Source organism: Numenius arquata, chromosome 9 (assembly GCF_964106895.1).
Source record: "Numenius arquata chromosome 9, bNumArq3.hap1.1, whole genome shotgun sequence".
NCBI classification, from domain to species: Eukaryota; Metazoa; Chordata; class Aves; order Charadriiformes; family Scolopacidae; genus Numenius; species Numenius arquata.
The window spans coordinates 61,627,404-61,647,504 of record NC_133584.1 but is presented as its reverse complement, the minus strand read 5'-3'; the positions used below and the strand labels follow the sequence as shown (position 1 = coordinate 61,647,504).

General features: G+C 67.9%; 1 protein-coding gene across 1 annotated transcript; it reads right to left on the bottom strand.

The window, feature by feature from the left end:
* Positions 1 to 422: 422 nt before the first annotated feature.
* On the bottom strand, positions 423 to 12,665 carry DPYSL5 (dihydropyrimidinase like 5). The gene is given in 14 exon segments (XM_074154099.1): positions 423 to 508; positions 1,507 to 1,675; positions 2,833 to 2,921; positions 2,924 to 3,039; positions 3,134 to 3,276; positions 3,655 to 3,796; positions 4,989 to 5,145; positions 5,498 to 5,573; positions 5,735 to 5,779; positions 6,023 to 6,091; positions 6,192 to 6,371; positions 7,115 to 7,273; positions 8,255 to 8,519; positions 12,625 to 12,665. Coding segments are annotated over 13 exon segments (1,692 nt in total). The 5' UTR covers positions 8,516 to 8,519; positions 12,625 to 12,665.
* Positions 12,666 to 20,101: the final 7,436 nt, after the last annotated feature.

The following is a 20,101-nucleotide window of genomic DNA, read 5'->3' as shown; positions in this document are numbered from 1 at the left end:
TGCGGGGTGTGGGGAAGGGCTGATGCGTCCCGTGTGGGGCTGGGGGTGGGTGGGGAGGGTGCGAGGGGTGGGGGGTGCAGTGATGGGGGGGGCCGGGGCGGGGGTCCCTGTCTCCCCTAACGCTAGTGACACAAACCACTTCAGAGAACCTCCACGGGATGCACAGACAAGTCAAAAATTCACGGATCCAAACCCAACGTGCAAACAGAAAAGGGCCGGGGCTGGCCCCCTCCCGCCGGCCGTGCCGCCGCCCCCCCGGCCCCCCACCCCCGGCACGCCGGCTACCGGCTCCCGCTGCCGGCAGGGCCCCGCGGGCAGACCCGGGGGCCGGGCAGGGGCCCCCCGCGGCGAGGGGAGCCCCGCCGGAGCCGGGGTCCCGGGGGCGGGGGGGCGGTCCTCAGTTGGGGGACAGGTCCCCGGCTCTACCAAATGCCGCTCGACCGGCCTCCGGGGGGAGCGAGAATCCGGGCCGAAGCTCGCTTTGGAACGTGGTCATCGATCTGAGAACCTGACGGACAGACGGACGGACGGGTGTCAGGGCCCACGGTACCGGGGTGACAGCCCGACGGCCCCCCCCCCGGTACCGGGACCGGCCCCCGATGGCCCCCGCGGCGAGAGCCCGACGTCCTCAGCACCAGGACCGGCCCCCGACAGCCCCCTCGGCCAGTGCCCGACGACCCCCCCGGTACCGGGACCGGCCCCTCAGCCCCACTCCCGAGGCTCGGTCCTGTGCGGCACGGGGCAGTGCCACGGGGGCTGCGCCGGGGGGGGGGGGGGATGTCCCCCATCCCTCCAGCCCCGGTCCCGGGGGACAACGGCACCCACCGGGGACAAACACAACGCATGCACCGGCTCAGTTCTGCCCGCCCCGGCCCCCCCAGCACGGCACGGTCCCCCCGGGCATGACACAGTGTGCCCCACGGCCAGGCGCAGCGGTGAGGGACGGTGCATGGAGGGGCGGGCGAGGGCTGGGGGGGCTGCGGGGACGGGGTTCGGACCCTGCTCTGCTGTGGGAGCACTGGGGTGGCACGGCCCCCTGCCCGGGAGAGGGGGGGGTTACTCCCTGGGGGACACCCTGAGGTGGTGGGGACACATTAGGAAGGGTTTGGGACAACCTGGGGTGGCAGGGGGGCACCCTGGGAGGGGGGGGTGATGGGGATACTGAGGGGGTGGTGAGACACGCGGGGGTGGCGGGGGGACACCCTGGGGGGGCTGATGGGGACACTCTGAGAGGGAAAGGGGGACACCCTGGGGTAGCAAGGACACCCTGTGGGGGTGGTAAGACCCTGGGGGGTTCACGGGGACACCCTGGGAGGGTGGTAAGACACCGGGGGGGTGGTGGGGACACCCTGGGGGGGTGGTGAGAGACCCGGGGGGGGGTGGTGGGGAGACCCTGAGGGGGGCAAGTGGACAGCCGGTGCCGGAGAGCCGCCGGATGCGGGGCTACCGGGAGCCCCATGGGGGGCTGGCTGTGGGGGGGTTGGGGGGACGCCCCCCAGCTCTTACCGGAGAGGCTGAAGCTGGACTCGTGGAGGTCCCTCATGCCCCCGTGGCGGGTGGCCGGGCGGGTGGGCGTATCGGCCAGGGGCGTCCCCGTCTCTTTTTTCCCGGCATGCACAACCACGGCCACGTCCCCCAGGTAGGGGGTGCGATCCACCCCCCGCAGCTTTAAACTCTGCCGGGAGGGAGAGAGAAAGAGAAGAGGGGGGGGGGTTGTGTCAGCCTGGGGGGGCTGCAGCGGGGTGCCCTGTGGGAGGAGCGGGGCTGGGGGTGTCACTGCCTTAGAGCGGGGTGTGGATCGGCTGGGGGGGGAGGGGGGGCAGAAAGGAGGGGGCCAAGGGTGTGCTGTGGTGTGGGGAGGGGGCTGTGGTGTGGAGAGGGGGGTACTGAAGGGTTCCTGGTGGGGAGTGGTGCCAGGACAGAAGCAGGGGCTGGGGGGAGGCGGGTGACCCCGGTGACGCAGCCCCTCGCCCCCGGCGATGCCAAGTTGACCCCCCCGCAGTGAGGTGATGCTCGGTGCAAGACACAGCATCAGGACCCTGCCCCATGCCCCCCCCCAGCACTGAGCATCAGCTCCCAGACCACCTGGGATGGTGCTAGACCCCCCCGACGAACCTTCCCCTCTCAGCACCATGCTGAGCCCCCCCCAGAGCATCCCCTAGACCCAGGCTGGTGAAAGGTGGGGGGGCACAAGGGGTCCCCGGCACTGGGGTCACACCAGGACAGCCCTGGGGACCTGGGCCCCACACCCACAGTGGGTCAGCAGTGGGGTGCTGGGCCAGCACTGTGGATGGGGGGCGGGGGGGGAGGAATAGAGAGGAGGAGGGGGGGTTCTGCACCCCCACCGAGTGTAGGCAAGACCTGCCCTGCAGCCCCAGGGGGGTCGTGTGTCCCGGGGTCCCCTCCTGTCCCAGCCACCCGTGTCCCTGCCCCTGGTGCACGTGGGGTCACCGGGAGCTGAGGGACCACGGCGGAGGTGGGGGCGCAGAGGTGGGGACCGGGCAAAAGGCAGAGACCCCGGGTCGGGGGGGGGGGGGTGTCCTGACGCTTGGCACGCACCTCATACACGTGTGGGGACCACCCTGGGCCACCGCAGCGACCGTCCCCAATACCCAGGCACGGGCAGGAGCTGGGGGGTGGTGGTGGTGGTGGTGTCCTCCACCCTACACCCACCCACAGGGACACCCACCACCGGCACTCACACCCTCTTCCTCATCCCTGCGCTCCCACCACAGGATGCTCCACGGTGGTACCCACCGGGGTGACACAGACCCATCCTCAGCCCTGCCCCACGGCCCACCCCATGTCATCCCCCCCCCCCCCATCCCGTACCTTCTCCCGCTGGACCAGCTTCTTGTAGACGGAATCGGGGAAGGAGCGGAGGGGGCAGAACTTGCCGGTGCCCTCAGCACACATGAAGACCCGTTCTCGTAGACCACCCTCCCGCGGCTGATGGTCACCAGGGGCACCCCGTGGCACCGCATGTTCTCGTACAGGTTGATGTCCCCACCCTGCACCTGGGTGCTGGCTGAGATGGTCCTGGGTTGAAGAGGTGGGGGGGACGGACACAGGGTGGTGAGGGGGTGGCCCGGTGGCACGGGGAGCCCCCTCCCCGCTGGCCCCCGAGCCCTACTTGGTGGCCTCGGGGTCCCAGACCACGACGTCGGCGTCAGCCCCCGGGATGATGCGGCCCTTGCGGGGGTAGAGGTTGTGGATCTTGGCGGCGTTGGAGCTGGTCACGGCCACGAAGCGGTTCTCATCCATCTTGCCCCCCACCTGCCGACGGAGCGGGGTGGGGGGGGTGAGGATGTGTTGGGGCCACATCCTGCCCCCTCCCCACAGCCTGCCCAGGGGCTTGTGCCCCTTCCCTCCATCCCTCCCTCCCCATGCTGCCCACCCTAAACCCCCCCAAACACCTCGGGGGGAGGGGGGAGTCTGCTGGGCCATGCCCCCCGCTGGGGAGCCCTCCGCCCACCCCCATGCTGGAGGGCAACCCCCCACAGGACAGCCGAGGGGAAAGGACACCCCCACACCTGAAGCCAGCTCAGCCCAAGAGGGACCCCCTGCCAATGTCCCCCAAAGCGATGGAGGGGTCAGCCCCATCCCGGGGGTCCCTGAGGGTGGGGAGGGGGTGTGGGAGGCCTCCCCCCGTACCACGCCTCGCTCCCAGATGATGTTCATGCGGTCCTGCACCCCGCTGACGCCGTGGGGGATCTTGGTGAAGTCCTCCTTGCCCATGGCTTTCTGCTTGGTGCTGAAGGGCCGGTGGTCCGAGGCCACGATGTTCAGCGTGTCGCTGCGGGGGGGGACACAGGGGGCGGCGCTGCCCAGGGCACCCAGCAACAGGGGGCCCGGGGAGCTCAGCACCCAGGGAATGGAGGGGTCCCCATGCAGTGGGGTGCTCAGGGAGCTCAGCATTCAGGGAGTGGGGTGCCCAGGGAGCTCAGTGCCCAGGGAGTGGGGTGCCCCAGGAATGGGGTTCCTGAGGAATGGGGGGGGTGCCCATGCAGCGGGATTCCCAGGGAGCTCAGTGCCCAGGGAATGGGGTGCCCATGCAGTGGGGTACACAGGGAGCTCAGCACCCAGGGAATGGGGGTCCCCATGCAGAAGGGTGCCTGGGGGGCTCAGTGCCCAGGAAATGGGGGTGCCCTGGGAATGGGGTGCCCAGGGAGTTCAGTGCCTGGGGAATGGGGTGTCTGGGGAATGGGAGGTCCCCATACAGTGGGGTGCCCAGGGAATGGGGGTCCCCATGCAGCAGGGTGTCCAGGGAGCTCAGTGCCCAGGGAATGGGGGTGCCCTGGGAATGGGGTGCCCATGCAGTGGGGTACACAGGGAGCTCAGCACCCAGGGAATGGGGTGCCCTGGGAATGGGGTGCCTGGGGAGCTCAGTGCCCAGGGAATGGAGCACCCAAGCAATGGGGTGCCTGAGGAATGGGGGGTCCCTGTGCAGTGGGGTGCCCAGGGAGCTCAGCACCCAGGGAATGGGGTGCCTGGGGAATGGAGTGCCCCAGGAGCTCAGCACCTGGAGAATGCGGTGCCCTGGGAATGGAGCACCCAAGCAATGGGGTACCTGAGGAATGGGGGGTCCCCATGCAGTGGGGTGCCCAGGGAGCTCAGTGCCCAGGGAATGGGGGTGCCTGGGGGGCTGGCCTGAGGAGCAAGGTACCCAAGGGATGGGGTGTCTGGGGAGCGTATCACCAGGGGATCAGGATGCCAGGAATGCAAGACAGGCACCAGGGATGCCTGGAGAACACCGTGCCCTGGATGTGGGGTACCCCACAGTTGCAGAGGGGGGTGCCCAGGGCATGGGGTGCCCAGAGGCTGGCCCGAGGAAGGGGGTACCCGAAGGATGGGGTGTCTGGGGAGCGCAGCAGGATGCCAGGAACGCACGATGGGCACCAGGGATGCCCGGACAGCACCATGCCCTGGGTGTGGGGTACCCCACAGTCGGGGAGGGGGGGTTGTGGGGGTACCCGGGGGCGCCTCACTTGGCGAGCAGGCTCATGAGGTAGGCGGAGGTGTTGGTGTCCAGGCGCAGGGGGGGCACGGTGACGTAGGCGGCGGCGTGGAACCAGTCCTGGTGGTAGTAGTGCATCCCCGTGAGCGTGGCGTGCGCCGTGGTCGTCTCCGCGTACACCACCTTCCCTGCAGAGGCAACACGCGTGGGGCGGGCGTGCAAGGAGGGAAGGGCGTGCACGGGCGAGTGTGCAAGGGGCACCTGCGTGAGCTCTGCCCTTGTCGGTGTCTCGGTGGGCTGTGTTTCCCCCCCAATCTGGGCTTGAGCCCCATGTCCACACGCATGCCCCCTGTGCACACGCGTGCTCAGGTCCATGTCGCACGTGTGTCCCTGCACCCCTGCCCCATGCCACAAATCCCACCCCACAGCCACAATCCCCGGGTAGGGCGGGGAGGGGAGACAGGACTTTTCCCCACATCCCACCCCAAGAAGAGGGGCAGGGGGGGGCACATCCCGCTCTGGGGTTTGGGGGACCCCTACCTTGCATCTTGGCGGCGGCGATGACGTCTCCCGCCGACATGCTGGAGACATTCACCAGGTAGACGGGGCAGTGGGTCTGCGGGGAGGGAGGGGTCAGTGCCACCATTCCTGGGGCGCCCCGGCTCCATGGCGGGGTCCCCGTGCCCCCTTTGGGGGCACGGGGACCCCCCATGGAACCGGGGCGCCCACCCCCAGCTTGTTGAGGGGGGGGTAAGACCTGATTTGGGGACCACTCACCCTGTTGGCAATGGTGATGACACGATGCGTGGCCTCGGCTTCCAGCTTGGGGGGGGGGGGGGGGGGAAGAAGGGCAAGTGGGACACACGTGACGACACGTGATGACACATGACATCATGATATGCGAGGGTGATACCACCTCACATGATGTCATGATATCCCAGAAGCGAGGATGAGCGTGAAAATGGGGCACAGGGGTGGGTGCCAGCCTATAAGGATGCCCCACCCCACCCCCCGGGGAGGATCCTAGCCACCGGGGCCACCTGGGGACACCCAGTGGCCACCTACCTCCTCGGGCCGGCTGATCTCGATGCCCTCCGGCCCCGTGATGCCCAGGTCCAGCGCTTCCTTGGCTCCCTGGGGGGAAATGATGGAGAGGGGAAGGGGGGGGGGGGTGTCAGGGTTGGGAAGAAGGCGGGGGTGACACGGGGGGATGGTGGCCCCCTGGGCCACTCACCTCGGCCACCAGCTCGCCGTTCTCAGCGTGGACGCGGGCGATGGCCCCGATGTCGCGGCAGGCGCGCAGGACCTGGTAGAGCTCGCTGTCCCGCAGCATGTAGAGGTCCTTGTAGGTCATGAACATCTGGAAGGAGTTCACCCCCTTCTCCCGCACCAGCGTCTCCATCTCCGCCTTCACCTGCGACGGGGAGGGGGACACACACACACACACGGGGGGGTGGGTGTCAGCATGGCTGGGGGGACACACACAGCAGCTCTGGGGTGCGTGGGTGGGAGTGGGACGTGCTCCCTTCCGCCATGGGGCAGGTGTGGGGTGAGATGTCCCCTGCCACGGGGCAGGGATGGACACTTTGCCCCCCTCCCCCTGGGAGGTGAGATGTGGGATTTGAGTTGGGGGGGATCCGGGGAATGACAGATGCCGGGGCGGGGGGTGTGTGGATTTTACTAGCCAAATCGCACTGGGATCTGACAGGATCCCGGGGTGCTGGGTCTGGGATGCACCCCAGGGTGCCCCCACTCCATCCCCATCCCTCCCCTGCTCTGCCCGGGGTACACGTGTGGGGGTCTCCCTGCAGCTCAGCCGTGCCGTGGGTCGGGGTCCGAGCGCCGCACAGGACCAGCCCCCATGGGGGTCATGCTGCAAGATGGGGTGTGTCCCCCCCAGGCTATGACCGCTGTGCCCGGTCCCCCCCACGGAGCAGCAGCTCCATCCCCACCCCGCCGGGGGGCTCAGCCCCACAGAGACCCCCTGCCCTGCTGAGCCAGGATCAAGGCAGCTCAAAAGGCAGCCTGGGGGCTCAGCCCAGCCCACCCCCACAAGCAGCTAATGGGATCAGCGGGGCCAGGAATTAGCCCCCGGCCGCAGCAGATGCTCCCGGGGGGCTGGCCGCGCCGTAGCCGCGCCGTAGCCGCCGGACCCACCTTGGGTGCCCACCAAGTGATGCCCATGTGCAGGGCGTAGTCGCAGCAGACCTTGGGGTCGGCCAGGCTGCGGCACTTCTCGTAGGCGTCCACCAGCGAGGTCTCCTTCTCCGGCAGGACGTGCCCGATGATCATCGTCGTCCCTCCCACCAGGGCTGCCTGCGGGCGGCACAAGTTATTGTTGGGGGGGGGTGGGTTGGGGGTGAGGGGGGCAGGATTCACCCTACTGGGGAACCGAGACCCCCTGGTGCTGCCCGCTCATCCCGGCTGGCTACCGGGCGGCCGGGCTGGGAGAGCCACATTTGGGGCAGGGTGTTGCCCTGGGGTGGGTAGGGACCCCCCCCCCTCCACATCACCCTGGGGTGCAAGCAGCCCCCCCCGCAGCACCCTTTTGCAGCGGCACATCTGGGCGCACAACACATCTGGAGACCCCCATCCTGCCGCCGGCCGGGGCAATGATTGCCCCCTCCCCTCCCGCTCCCTCCAGTGCCAACCGCTGGATTTGGGGTGCACGGGGGACCCCCTGCCTGGGCACCGTAGCCCCCCCAAATGCACCACCCGTCCAGGATGGGGCTGCCCAGCCCTGGCAGCGTGGGGGCTGCAGGGAGACCCCCCCCCTCCTCCGTGGCTGGCGTGGGCAGCAGGGTGGGCGCTGTTGCAGCCGGCGGCGTCCCCGGCTCACCCAGCCCCGGCTAATCCCCAAAGCTCCTTTGCCAATTGGCCTTTGCCGCTGGCGCCGGCACGGTGGGACGGGGAGCAGGCATGGCATGGGGGGGGGTCTGTGGCCACTGCCCCGGCCCCCCAGCCCCTTTGCCGCAGAGCGGAGCCCCCCACCCAGGGATTCCGGCCACCCTGGGGCCAGGCACGGCCAGCGCCGGCACAATGGCCACTCTGTGCAGGGTGCCGGCCCCGGCGCTGCCCGCGACAAGCCCCCGACACCCCCCGGGGCTGTGGCACCCGGTGCATGGCACAGGATGTGGAGACAGAGGGTGACATGCTCCCGGCCACCGAGCGCTGTGGCCCCGTCCCGCATCCCCCCTGGGCTGGGGATGCTCCACGGGGACCCCCGGCACCCCCCCCGCCGAGCCAGGAGAAGCCCACCCTCTGGGGGTTCGGGGGGCGCAGGGAGGGGGGGTGTACCTTGGTGCCGTGGTAGAAGTCATCCACGCAGGTGGCGTTCATGAAGGTCTGGTGGAAGTGGGTGCTGGTGTCGATGCCGCCGGGGATGACCAGCTTGCCGGTGGCGTCGATGACCTTGGCCCCCCCGGGGATCATCAGCTCCCGCCCCACTTGCTGGATGATGCCGTTCTCGATGTAGACGTCGGCCTCCAGCGTGCAGTCGTCGTTCACCACCTTCCCCCCCTTGATGAGGATCCGCATGGTGGCCGCGTTGGCCAGCATGGCGCTGCGAGGGGCGAGCGTCAGCCCCCAGGGGTGGATGCAGGGTGCCCCCGTCCCGCGCAGCACCCCGGGGAATGGCTGGGGCGGGGGGTGTTCACCACCATTTCCCACCCCCGGGGGTCCCGGGTTGGCACGGCGCTGCTGCCGCTGCGGGGGGGTGAGCGCCCCTTCCCGGCGCGGGGAGAGGGGCAGCGCCGCGGCTGCGCGTCCGCCATGCCCATCCCCACCCCGGGCCGTGTCAACACTGGATTATCCTGGAAAATCCGCAGAGAGGGGGGGCACCCGAGTCCCCCCCCTGCTCTCCCAACCTGAGCTGGCTGCGGGCAGGGACCCCGCGGCGAGGGAGGGGGCCGAGCCCCGGCTGCCGGTGCTGGGGCTTCTCCCCGGGGTGCGAGCCCCTGTCTTTGGGGCCGGCTGCCCGCCTTGTCCCCGGGGGCTCTGCCCCACGTGGTGCCAGCTCTGCCAGAGCCCCCCCACGCTGCCCCAGTGCCACCTTCGACAACCCCCCCCCTTCCCGGCAGCGAGGGGTGCCCCAGACACGATCTATAATTAATTTGGGAGATGAAGGTCAAGCGCCATCGACCCGTCTGAGCAGGGACGCGACGGCTGCGTGTCCCACCCCCCCCGGGCATGAGGTGGGCTGGGACCCCACCAGAGCCCCCACCCCAGAGCCCCCACTGCAGGGACCCCCCCAGGGCCAGGAATGGCTCCCCTCCTGCAGACAAAGGCCAGGGCAGGTGCGTGGGCAGTGGGGCGATCAGGACCCCAGCACCCCTTCCCCCAGCACCCCCCGCCGTGTCCCCAGCCCCCCCGGATGGGCTGTCCCTGCCGTGTCACCGGGGCCAGCACCAGGCCGTGGGGCAGAGGATGCTGCGGTGGGGACACGGTCCGGAGGGATTGTCCCCAGCGCGTGCCAGCGATTCCCAGCTGCCCATCGGAACGCCGGCTGGGTGGCAAATGGCTTCCCGGGGCCACCAGGGAGCCGCGGTGGCCAGTGGGGCCGAGCCAGGCCCCACCGGCAGCTGAGCATTCCCGGCGCTGCCGGAATGAGCTGCCCGGGGTGGGGGGGAAAGGGGGCAGGTGGCCGTGCCCACCCCAGGGCCACCACCGGCACCGGCACGGCTCCACGATGGCAGTGCCGTGGGCAAGCTTGGTGCTAGCCCATGGCTCGTCCTGCTGCTCACACCCGGGGGGTCCTGCCGGTGGTCCCACACCGTGGGGACGCCCCCATGGGACGCACGGCCCCCACCTGCAGGGAATGCTGCCGGCGAGGGACAGTGGAGGAAAACGGGTCCCAGAGGGGCCACGGTGGGACGGCAGCGAGCCCTCGTGCGGGGTGCTGGGCCACCATGGCACGCTGGGCACTGGCCCCCTGCACATACCTGCCCCCTGCTCAGCCTCAGGCTCCTGGGGAAGCTGCTGCCCCCTGCAAGGGCTGCACTGGGGGGCACCGGGACCCACGGCTGCCCCACGGGGGACGAGGCGGGGACAACCCCAGCCCGGAAACCTGCTGAGCCCCCGAGGATGGGGGGCAAGACGTCGGGGCTCAGCCCAACCTTGGTGGGGTAAGGGACCGCAGGAGCCACGGTGGTCCCCATTCACCCCCTCCCGACCCGCCCCAGGACCCCCGGGCAGGGCTGGGCTGGGCAGAACGCTGCTCACGTGGCACAGGAATGGGGGTGCGGGGTCGGGGGGAGGTGGCGCCTGGCACCCCGAGATGAAAGCGGGTTGCTGTGACGGACAGATCTGGAGCACGGCATCCAGCGCCGGCTCCCAGCGGTGCCGCAGCCCCCCCCGCCCCCCCTTACCATGCAGGGCCCCCCCGGCATGGGTGGGACACGGGAGGGGATGGCACATGCCCCCACAGCCACAGCCTGCCCTGCTCCCCCCACAGATTGGGGAGGGGGTGACTGTGCTCCCCCAAAAGTCACCGTGCCCGTTGCTGCACAGATGGGGATGGGACCTGACCCGCCTTGGGGACCCCCACAGCCCGGGGGGGGCAGGGGGAGGGTGGCAGAGGGGACAGAGCATGGCTTGGGGACAGGGGCGAGGGCGAGCCCGGCGTGGGCTGGCCACCATGGACAGACAAGGGCTGGCAGCCGGACACGCCGCCCGTGGCTGCGGCCACCATGGAGCAGCCCACGCCACCCCCACCGCGCCCCCCCGACCCAACCCTCTTTCCTACCCCCTTTCCCTCCTCGGGGACCCTGCCGGCCACCCCCAGCCCCGGGAGAGCCCTGTCACCCCAGCACTGTGACATCGCTGCCACTCTGGTCCCACCGCGGACTGCCTGGCACACCAGTGCCTCCCAGTTCACACCCAGTACCCCCCCACCCCTCACACCCAGCACCCCCCAGGGGCTCTGCCCCCCCTGTCTCCCCAGCCCTGGCAGCCCCCCAGGGCTCTGGCCGGCGAGTGGCCGCGATGCGGTGGCACAGCCGCGGTGGCACAGCCGGACAACAGGTTCCCTGGGCAGGGCAGAAATGCAGCATCAGTGCTGGGGGGGGTGGGGGGGTGGTGCACAATCATCCTCGGGGAGCCCCCCTCGCCCAGCCCCCCCCGCTCGGCCGTCCTTGGGCGCTGCCGGTGGCCTGGCCGGTGCTGGGCCGCGGCGGCGCTCGCCGGCATACAAAGCAGGGCGGCCATGGTGGGGGGCTGGCGGCCCCCCCAGCTGCTGGGCTGGGGCACGGGGACAGCTGTGACCCTGGTGGGGACAAAAGGACCCCTGCCCCGGCGGGGGGCTGCCGGGGGGCCACCTGTTGGGTCTGGGGCGGGGGGGGGGATGCTGGGCCTTTGTGGCGGGGCTGCGGCGCAGAGCCGCATTGTGCGGGGAGGCGAGGCGGGGGGCTGCTCCCGCACCCTCGGCCCCCCCCCGCCACCCCCTGCTTTTGTCTCTGCTGGTGAGACCCCCGGCACGCACCCTCCCAGCACCCACCCCGCCCTGCCTGGGACCCTCCGGGACCCCTCCCCGGCTCCGTTTGGGACACAGCCAGGCTGGGGGCCGATGTCCTGCTCCCGTGCTGCCCTGCCCCGCTGCCGGGGTCCCACCGACCACCCCCCCAGCCATGATGGGTCTGGGGAGGGGCCTTAGGGGGGGGCCTAGGGGCATCCTTGGGGTCTGGGAAGGGGTCAGGATGGGGTTTAGGGGGGATATAGGGGTGCTGTGTGTGTGGGGGTTCCTGGGCTCTGGGGAGGGGTCAGGATGTGTTTAGGGGGAGATACGGGGATGATGGGGATCTAGGAGGGGTCCTGGGGTCTGAAAAAGCTCCAGGGTAGGGTTTGGGGGGGGATATGGGGGTCTGGGGGGACCCTTGGAGTCTGAGGAGGGATCAGGATGGGGTTGAGAGGGGGAATATGGGGGTGCTGGGGGTCTGGTGGGGGTCCTGGAGAGCGCCTTGTGGTCGGGGGAGGGGTCAGGATGGGGTTTGGAGGGGGATATGGGGTCTGGGAGGGGGAGGCCCGGTATGCCCCGCAGTGATGGGGGGACCACGCTGCAAGGGCGGAGGGGTCGGGGGTGCTCGGGCCGCCCGTCCCGCCGATCCCGGGGTGCTGCGGGCCCGCGAGCAGCCGGTCCCGGTCCCCGCGGGCACCTTGTCAGCGCGGCCACACCCGCCACCGCGGCGGGGGGCCGGGCTGGTCCCCCCCCACCCCGCCACGGGGTCCCCGGCACTGCGGCACGGCGGGCACCGCGCCCGGGGGTCCCGCACCTCTCGGAGAGGGGGGGAGACCGGGCAGAAACCGGAGCTGCCGGGGGGGGGGGGGTGTCCTCGGGCTGCCCGCCCCCGGTGCGGGGGGCGCTGGGCAGGGCGCAACCCCAGTGCGGGGGCGGCGGCGGTGTTCAGAGGGAGGGGGTCCCGGTGCCCGGGTGCCGGGGAGACGCGGAGCCGGGGGTGCCGGCCCCGACGGCCCCGGGGCGGCCCCGCAGACAAAGCCCGGTGCCGCCCAGCACAAAGGATGCTCCGAGCCGGGGCGGGGCCGCCCGGGAGCCCCCGCCAAACAATGGGCCGGGCCCGGCGGGACCCCCCGCCCGCCCCCGCCGCCCTTCCCCCCCCCCCCCCCCCGCGCCCCGCACCGCCCCGGGGTTCCCGGTGCTCCGCGCCCCGCGGCACCTGCTGCTCCGCACCCGGTCGCGACACGGCGCCGACGAGGGAGACGGGGCCCGTTCGGGCGGAGGTGGGGGGGCGGGGGGGGGCAAGGAGCAGCCCCGCCGCCACACCCCGCCGAGGAGGGTCCCTCCCCGCCTGTCGCGACACCACCGCCCTGTCGCGATACACGCACCTGCCGCGATTATCCCACCCGTCGCGATACGGCCGCCACAAGTCAGGTCCCGCCGGTGCGGGAAGGTGCGGGAAGACCCATCCCGGCCCCCCCGCTCCCGCCCCCCGTGCTCCCCCCGGTACCTCCCGCTCCGCTCCGCTCCCGCTCCGGCTGCGCCCGGTGCGCGATCGCCTCTCACCCAAACCTGCGCGGTGGGGGCGGGGCCCGGCCGCGGCCTCGGCCAATCGCCGCCCGCCTTCCCCGCTGGGGGCGGGGCCGGGCGCCCCCCAGCAGGGTGGGCTGCGCGCGGGCTGACTGACAGGCGGAGGGGGCGGGGCCTGAGCCCGGGGCCCCGCCCAGCGGCCGCCACCTGCCCGCGCGGTTGCCATGGCGACGGGAGCCGGCACAAAGGCGCGCGGGGGCGGCCCCGGGTAACCCCGGACCCCCCGACCCCCGGTGCCCCCGGACCCCCCCATGGGACGCCTCTTGCCCCTCCCCGGCACCTTCCCATGGACTCCCCCCATGGCCCCCCCCCGGCTTCTCCCCATGGCCCCCCCCCCCGGGTCCACCGGCACCTCCTCATGGCCCCCCCACCCCTCCCGGCACCTCCCCACGGGCCCCATGGCCCCCCCCGGCCGCTCCCCATGGTCCCCCGGCACAGCCCCATTGCCTGCCCAGGGCACCCACACAGCCCCCCCACCGTGCCCCCTCCCGACAATCCATTTCCCCTCCATGACACCCCCCCCCATGGCATCACATCGCCCCCCCACGGCCACCCATGACAGCCCCATGAGCCCCTCCCGGTAACACCCAGTGGTGCCCAGTACAGCCCAGTATCCTCAGACCCCCCGAGTCACCTCCCCCCCCCCCCCGCCACAGCCCATCTCCCTGTCCCCAGCCCCCCAGCCTGTGGGGAGGGGGCACAGGAGGACAAGACGATGCTGTCCTCCCCCTCGCCCCCCCCCCCCCGCGCACAGCCTAGGGCACTGGTGGCACTGGTCACACTGGTGCCCCCTGGGGCAGGGTCGGGGGTGCTGGAGGGATCTGGTGGCCCATCCCCATCCCGTCCCCTGTCCCCCCCCTTCCGTGCCACCCCATCAGGTCCCTTTCCCCCCACCCCCCCACCCCCACAGCACCCCCCCAGTCCTCCAGGGTCTCCTCGCATCGCGGGGGCCCTGGGCTGGGCTCGTCCCCGCCTCTGGTGTCTCCTCGGTGACACCGGGGGCTCCGGTTGTGTTTGCCAGGACCACCTCCAGCCCGTGTCCCTGACGGGGGGGGGGGGCTCTCTCCATCCCCGGGGCAGCCCCCGAGTGTGGGGGGCGGGGGGTGTCCCTGGTCCTGGGGGTCCCTCGACACCCCAACCCGGCGCCGCCCAGCTGGAGGGGAAACTGAGGCAGTTTCCTGACCCACCATGGGGCAGAAACGGGGGGGGTGTCCCCACTTTGCTGGGGGCTCTGCACCCCCACAGCCCGGTGCTGCGCCAGCGATGCCCCCAGTGACCTGCCCCGGGAGCTGGGCTCAGCCCATGGACCCCCCACACCCGGGACTGGGACCGCACCACCCACTGAGACCCCATCACCGACTGGGACCCCACCACTTGCACTGGGATCCAGTGCCCACCGGTACCCCACCATCAGCTGGACCCCACCACTCACCGGGACCCCAGTGCCTGCTGCAACCTCACCACCCAGCAGGAACCCGTCACCCACTGGGACCCCACCACCTACACCAGGACCCATTGGGACCCCAGTACCCATTATGAACCCACCATCCACAGAGATCCCATCACCTGCACTGGGACCCCACCTCCTGCCAAGAGCCCACCACCCACTGGGACCCCACCACCAATTGGGACCCCATCACTCATCAGGAACCCATCATCCACCAGGACCCCACCACTTTCTGGGCCCCCAGTGCCTGCTGGAACCCCACCAACCATCAAGACCCCACCATCATCTGGACCCCACTACCATCTGGGACCCCACCAGGACCCCACCACCACCCACTGGGACCCCATCACCCATCAGGAACCCATCACCCACTGGAACCCCACCACCTGCACCAGGACCTCACCATCCATGAGGACCCCACTTCCTGCCAAGACCCCACCACCCACTGGGACCCCACCAACCATTGGAACCCTAGTGGGATCCCACCACCCATCATGAACCCATCACCCACCAGGACCCCACCACTCTCTGGGCCCCCAATGCCTGCTGGGACCCCATCATCACCTGGACACCACCACCTGCACTGGGATCCTACCACCCACTGAAGCCATATCACCTGCTAAGACCCCACCACCCTCTGGGACCCCACCAGGAGCCCCCCACCACCCACTGGGACCCCATCACCCATCAGGAGCCCATCACCCACCAGGACCCCACCACTTTCTGGGCCCCCAGCGCCTGCCGGGACCGCACCAACCACCAAGACCCCACCATCACCTGGACCCCCCCACCCACTGGGACCCATCACCCACCCGCACCAGAACCCCAAAATCCACGGGGACCCCACCTCCTTCCAAGACCCAACCAACCACTGGGACCCCATCACCCATCACGAACCCACCAGGACCCCACCACCCACTTGGGACCCCACCTCTCACGCACCTCCCACCCCCAGGACCCCTCTGCCCCCTGGTTCCCCTCCCGGGGGGCGCGGAGGGGACACAGAGCACAGAAGCGCACGGAGGTGGGTTTGGTTTTTTTTTTTTTTGTCTCTTTTTTTTTTTTCCTCTTTTTTTTTTTCTTTTTTTTTTTTTTTTTTGCACAAAAACAGTACATTTATTCAAGTGTTCTCCAGCACAAGTACATTAGAAAGGAGCTCGTCTGCATTATACTCTTCTGGGCACCAAAGAAATTTTTAAAAAATAAAAATTAAAAACAAAAACAAAACAACAAAAAAAACCCAACACCCCCCCCCCCCAAAAAAAAAAAACCAAAACCCAACCCCAAAAAACCAACCCCAAAAAAAAAAAGGAGGATGGGATGGAAGCGGAACGGACAGACTTTCTACATCTGCTGCACGCATTGACCTTTAATTAGTTGAGAACAGACCTTTAATTAGTTGAGCACAGCTATGTCACAGCAATACTTACACAGACACAACGAGCGCCGGGGGGGGGGGGTGGCCCCCCCCCGCGGGCCAGAACCATACGGTGAAATGCACAGTTTTCAGCGGCAATAAATAGAGAAGCGACCCTAAAAAAAAAAAAAACAAAAACAAAAACAAACCGACAGAAAACGAAAGGAACGAACCGGGGGGGGGGGGGAGGAAAAAAAAGGGGGAGGAAAAAAAAAAATAAAGTAGAAAAATTAAAAAAAAAAGGGGGTGGAGGGAGGGGTGGGGGGAGGTCTGGGGGCGGGGGGGGGGCCGTGGGGCAGGGGCTGAGGCAAATCATAGCGGGGGGGGACACGGAGAGGGGGGGGGACCGAACTCTACGCGTTGAATTCCTCGGTATGAGAGTACATGATTTCCCCACAAATAGTTAAGCGTCAGCTACTTCAATGTCTAGGCTAAAACACATGAAATCTCTCCTTTTAGGTTTTTTTTTTTTTTTTTTTTTTCAAGTACAAAGTTAAAATGCCTTTTTTGTCGTTGGTTTTTTTTTTTTTTTGTCTGTTTTTTTTTTAAAGTTTTTTTTTGTTTGTTTTTTTTTTAATAATAATATATAAGAGTAAAATAATAGTGCTCTTTGAAACTCCACTACAAGAAAACAAAACAAACAGTCATTGTCCAGACAGCAGACTTAATTTAACAATATATATTTTTAATAAAATGTTTTTGTTTTTTTTTTTGTTGTTTTTTTTGTTTTTGTTTTTTTGTTTTTTTTTTTAGCACCGTGTTTTGTCACCTACTCCCTCGGCGGATCTTAAGGAATTTAGGCTTCTTTTAGTTTATTTATTTAGTTATTTATTTGTGTATCTATTTATTTATTTTTTTGTGTGTGTGTGGGTTTTTTTTGTTTGTGTTTTTTGTTTTTTTTTTTTTTTTTCCTCCTCATCCAGGGTTTGTGCAACAAAACTTTTTCTCTATTCGGTTTTTTTTTCTTTTTTTTTTAAAAAAAAAAAAAAAACAACAAACAAAACAAAACAGAACGCAAAGATGTGAGTCGGGTACGTTAAAAACTGAACTCTTTTTTTTTTTTCCCCACGGTCCCCACCAGTGACGGGGAGCCCGGCCCCCCCCCCCCAGCCCCTTCCAGTTCTGCCGGGACGGGAACCCCCTGCCCCACCGACCCCACCGCATCCCACCGGGGACGGCACCGGGGACCCCAGAGGGGCCCCGGGAAGCACCGGGCCGGTGCGGGGGGTGTGTGTGTGGGGGGGGGTCCGCCGGGACCCCCAGACCCTCCATGCGGGACCCGCAGAGGGTGCCGCAGGATGGTGCAGCACCAGCACCCAGCGCCGCGGGGACACGGAGGGCTCGCGCCCGGCGCTGCGGGTGACGCGGGACCCGCAGCCAGCGCTGCAGGGCCGGGCGAGACCCGCATGCGACGCTGCAGGGCCATGCAGGACCCGCAGCCGGTGCCGCAGGGCCACGCAAAAGTTGCAGCCGGCGCCGCAGGGCCATGCAGCCACCGCAGCCAGCGCTGCAGAGCCGGGCGAGACCCGCATGCGACGCTGCAGGGCCACGCAAGCTGCAGCCGGTGCTGCAGGGCCACGCAGGACCCGCAGCCAGCGCTGCAGGGCTGGGTGAGACTCGTGTGTGACGCTGCAGGGCCACGCAGCACCTGCAGACAGCGCCGCAGGGCTCTGCGAGACTCGCATGCGACGCTGCAGGGCCCTGCGAAACCTGCAGCAAGCACTGCAGGGCTGCGCAGGACCCGCAGCCAGCGCCGCAGGGCCACACAAGAGTTGCAGCCAGCGCCGCAGGGCTCTGCAAGACTTGCACGAGATGCTGCAAGGCCACGCAGGACCTGCAGACGGCACTGAAGGGCCACGCAAGAGTTGCAGCCGGTGCCGCAGAGCCATCCAGAACCCGCACCCAGCGCTGCAGGGCTGCGTGAGACTCGCATGCGACGCTGCAGGGCCGTGCAGGACCCGCAGACAGAGCTGCAGGGTCACGTAGCACCTACGCCCGGCGCTGCAGCGCCACGCAGCATCCGCAGCCAGCGCTGCAGGGCTGCGCAGGACCCGCATGCGACGCCGCAGGGCCATGCAGCACCTGCACCGGGCGCCGCGGGCCACGCAGGACCCACAGACGGCGCTGCAGGACCCACAGACGGCGCTGCAGGACCATGCAGGACCTGCACCCGGTGCCGCCGCATCAACCCCGCACCAGAACCAGCTCCAGAGCCTGGGGGGGGGGACACCTCGTCCTGCCTCGCCTCCTTTACCACCCGCCATGCCTGCCCCCCCCCCCCCCAGGGCCGGCTCGGCTTCCCACACCAACAGAGGGGCTTCCGAACCCCCCCCGGTAGCACCAAGCACAGAGGGGAGGTTGGGGGGCGCCCCCTTCCCCGCCACCCCAGCACCTCACAGCACCCGGGGGCCGCCGTGGCGGCTCGATGCCAATTAGCCAGCACCCCGCACCGAGCGGCCGGCAGCCCCCCCCCGCCCTGCGGCCCCCCCGACCCCCAGCACCTTTCACAGTTAAGAGAAGAGACGGCGACGGGGCAGAGACCCTCCGTGAGCCCCCCCCCCGCCCCACGCCGTAGCACCAGCCCCTGCCTCGGCCGGAGCCCCTCCGGCTCCGGGCACGGGGTCATGGTGGCCGCAACGGGCACCGAGCCGGCCCCCACCGACCCGCCGCGGCCCCCGCAGCTGCCAGACGAGTAGCACCATCCACGGCAATGCCAGCACCCTGCCTGCGCCCTGCCTGCGCCCTGCCTGCGCCGCCACCGCTCTCCCTGCCAGCCACCGGCCACCCGTCACCCTCACAACCGGGGGGTCCGGGGCCACCCCCGGCACGGGGACAGACTCCACAACCACGCTCGGACGGAGGAGCGATACCTCAGCACCAGGGGGGGGTCACATCCCAACTCACAGCGGGGGAGCCATCGCTCCCCCGCTGACCCCCACGATGTAGCACCAGGGTTCGGGGGGGGGGGGGGGGGGGAAGGGGGGACCCGCAGCCATCGTCATCCCCCCCCCCCCCCCCCATTCCATGTCGGAACCGCCCCAACCACGCTCCGGCACCGCTCCCTGTCCCGCACTCGCCTCCTCGGGGGGCAAAGAGCCCCCCCGCGATTCACAGCACCCGTGTGCCCCTCCCGGGCCCCGCCGCAGGCAGGAGCGGGCAGGAGCATCCCGCTGCTGCTGCCGGGCCGGGGTAAAAAGGGGGGGACACACACACAGAACCAGCACCGACCTTGGGGGGGGGGGAACGGGACACACGCCACGTACGCAGAAAAGCACCAGTACGTTTGTGCGCGGCGCCAAGGGGGGGGGGACAGCACCGGGAGCGGGGGGGTGAGAGGGGGGGAGGGGGGCAGGGGCAGCTTCCAAGGGAGGCGCTTCCTTAATTTTTTTTTTCTTGTTGTTTTTTTTTTTTTTTTTCCTCTTTTTTTTTTTGAAATTTTTTCTTTTTTTTTTTTTTTTTTTTTTTTGTTAGGACAGAGAAAAAAAAAAAACAACCATAGGTTATTGCATGACTCGGGGGATGGAGACGCTTCCCGCCCGGCCGCTGCACCCCCCCCGCCCCCCACTAAAATACACCCTCCCCTCCCCCCCCATCTCCCTCCCCCCGGAATCCCCCGGCTGGGAAAGGCCCGGCAACGTAAGGCAACGTGGAAGCTGATGTCTCGACTCACCCCGCTGTTGGGAAAAGCACCATTATGAAGTCAGGTTGTACAGTAGTAACAGTACCTTTTATATATATATATATCTATATCTCAATATCTATCATATATATATAAACTGTAAACAAGAGGTAACGGCGGCTTCTAGGATTTTGCTTTCTTCAAGGTTTCCCGTGTGGTAGAGGCACCCAAAAAAATACTGTAGAAAAGGTGTGTGTTGTGGGTTTTGTCGCGCGTGTCCTCGGCTGCCCCCTGCCCCGCGGGTCGGCTCCGTGGGCACCGGCGGGACGGTGCTGGTGGGAAAAAGGAGAGAGTGAGGGGCTTCGGAGCCGCTGGGGGTCTCGGGGAGCCGGCCCAGCGCCTTTCCCTGCCGCGCTCTCCTAACGCCCCCCCCCCCCCCCCTCCAAAAAAGACGCTCGCCGGGGGCCGGCGAGCTCGGGGTGAGCTCGGGGCGAGCTCGGCGCAGACGGAGCGAGCGGGTATTAATTATGTTCTTATTTGTTTCCTCCTTCGCCTCCGCTCTTTCTCCCGGGCTGGGGGTTTTTGTTGTTTGTTTTTTTTTAAATATATATTTTTTTTTTCCT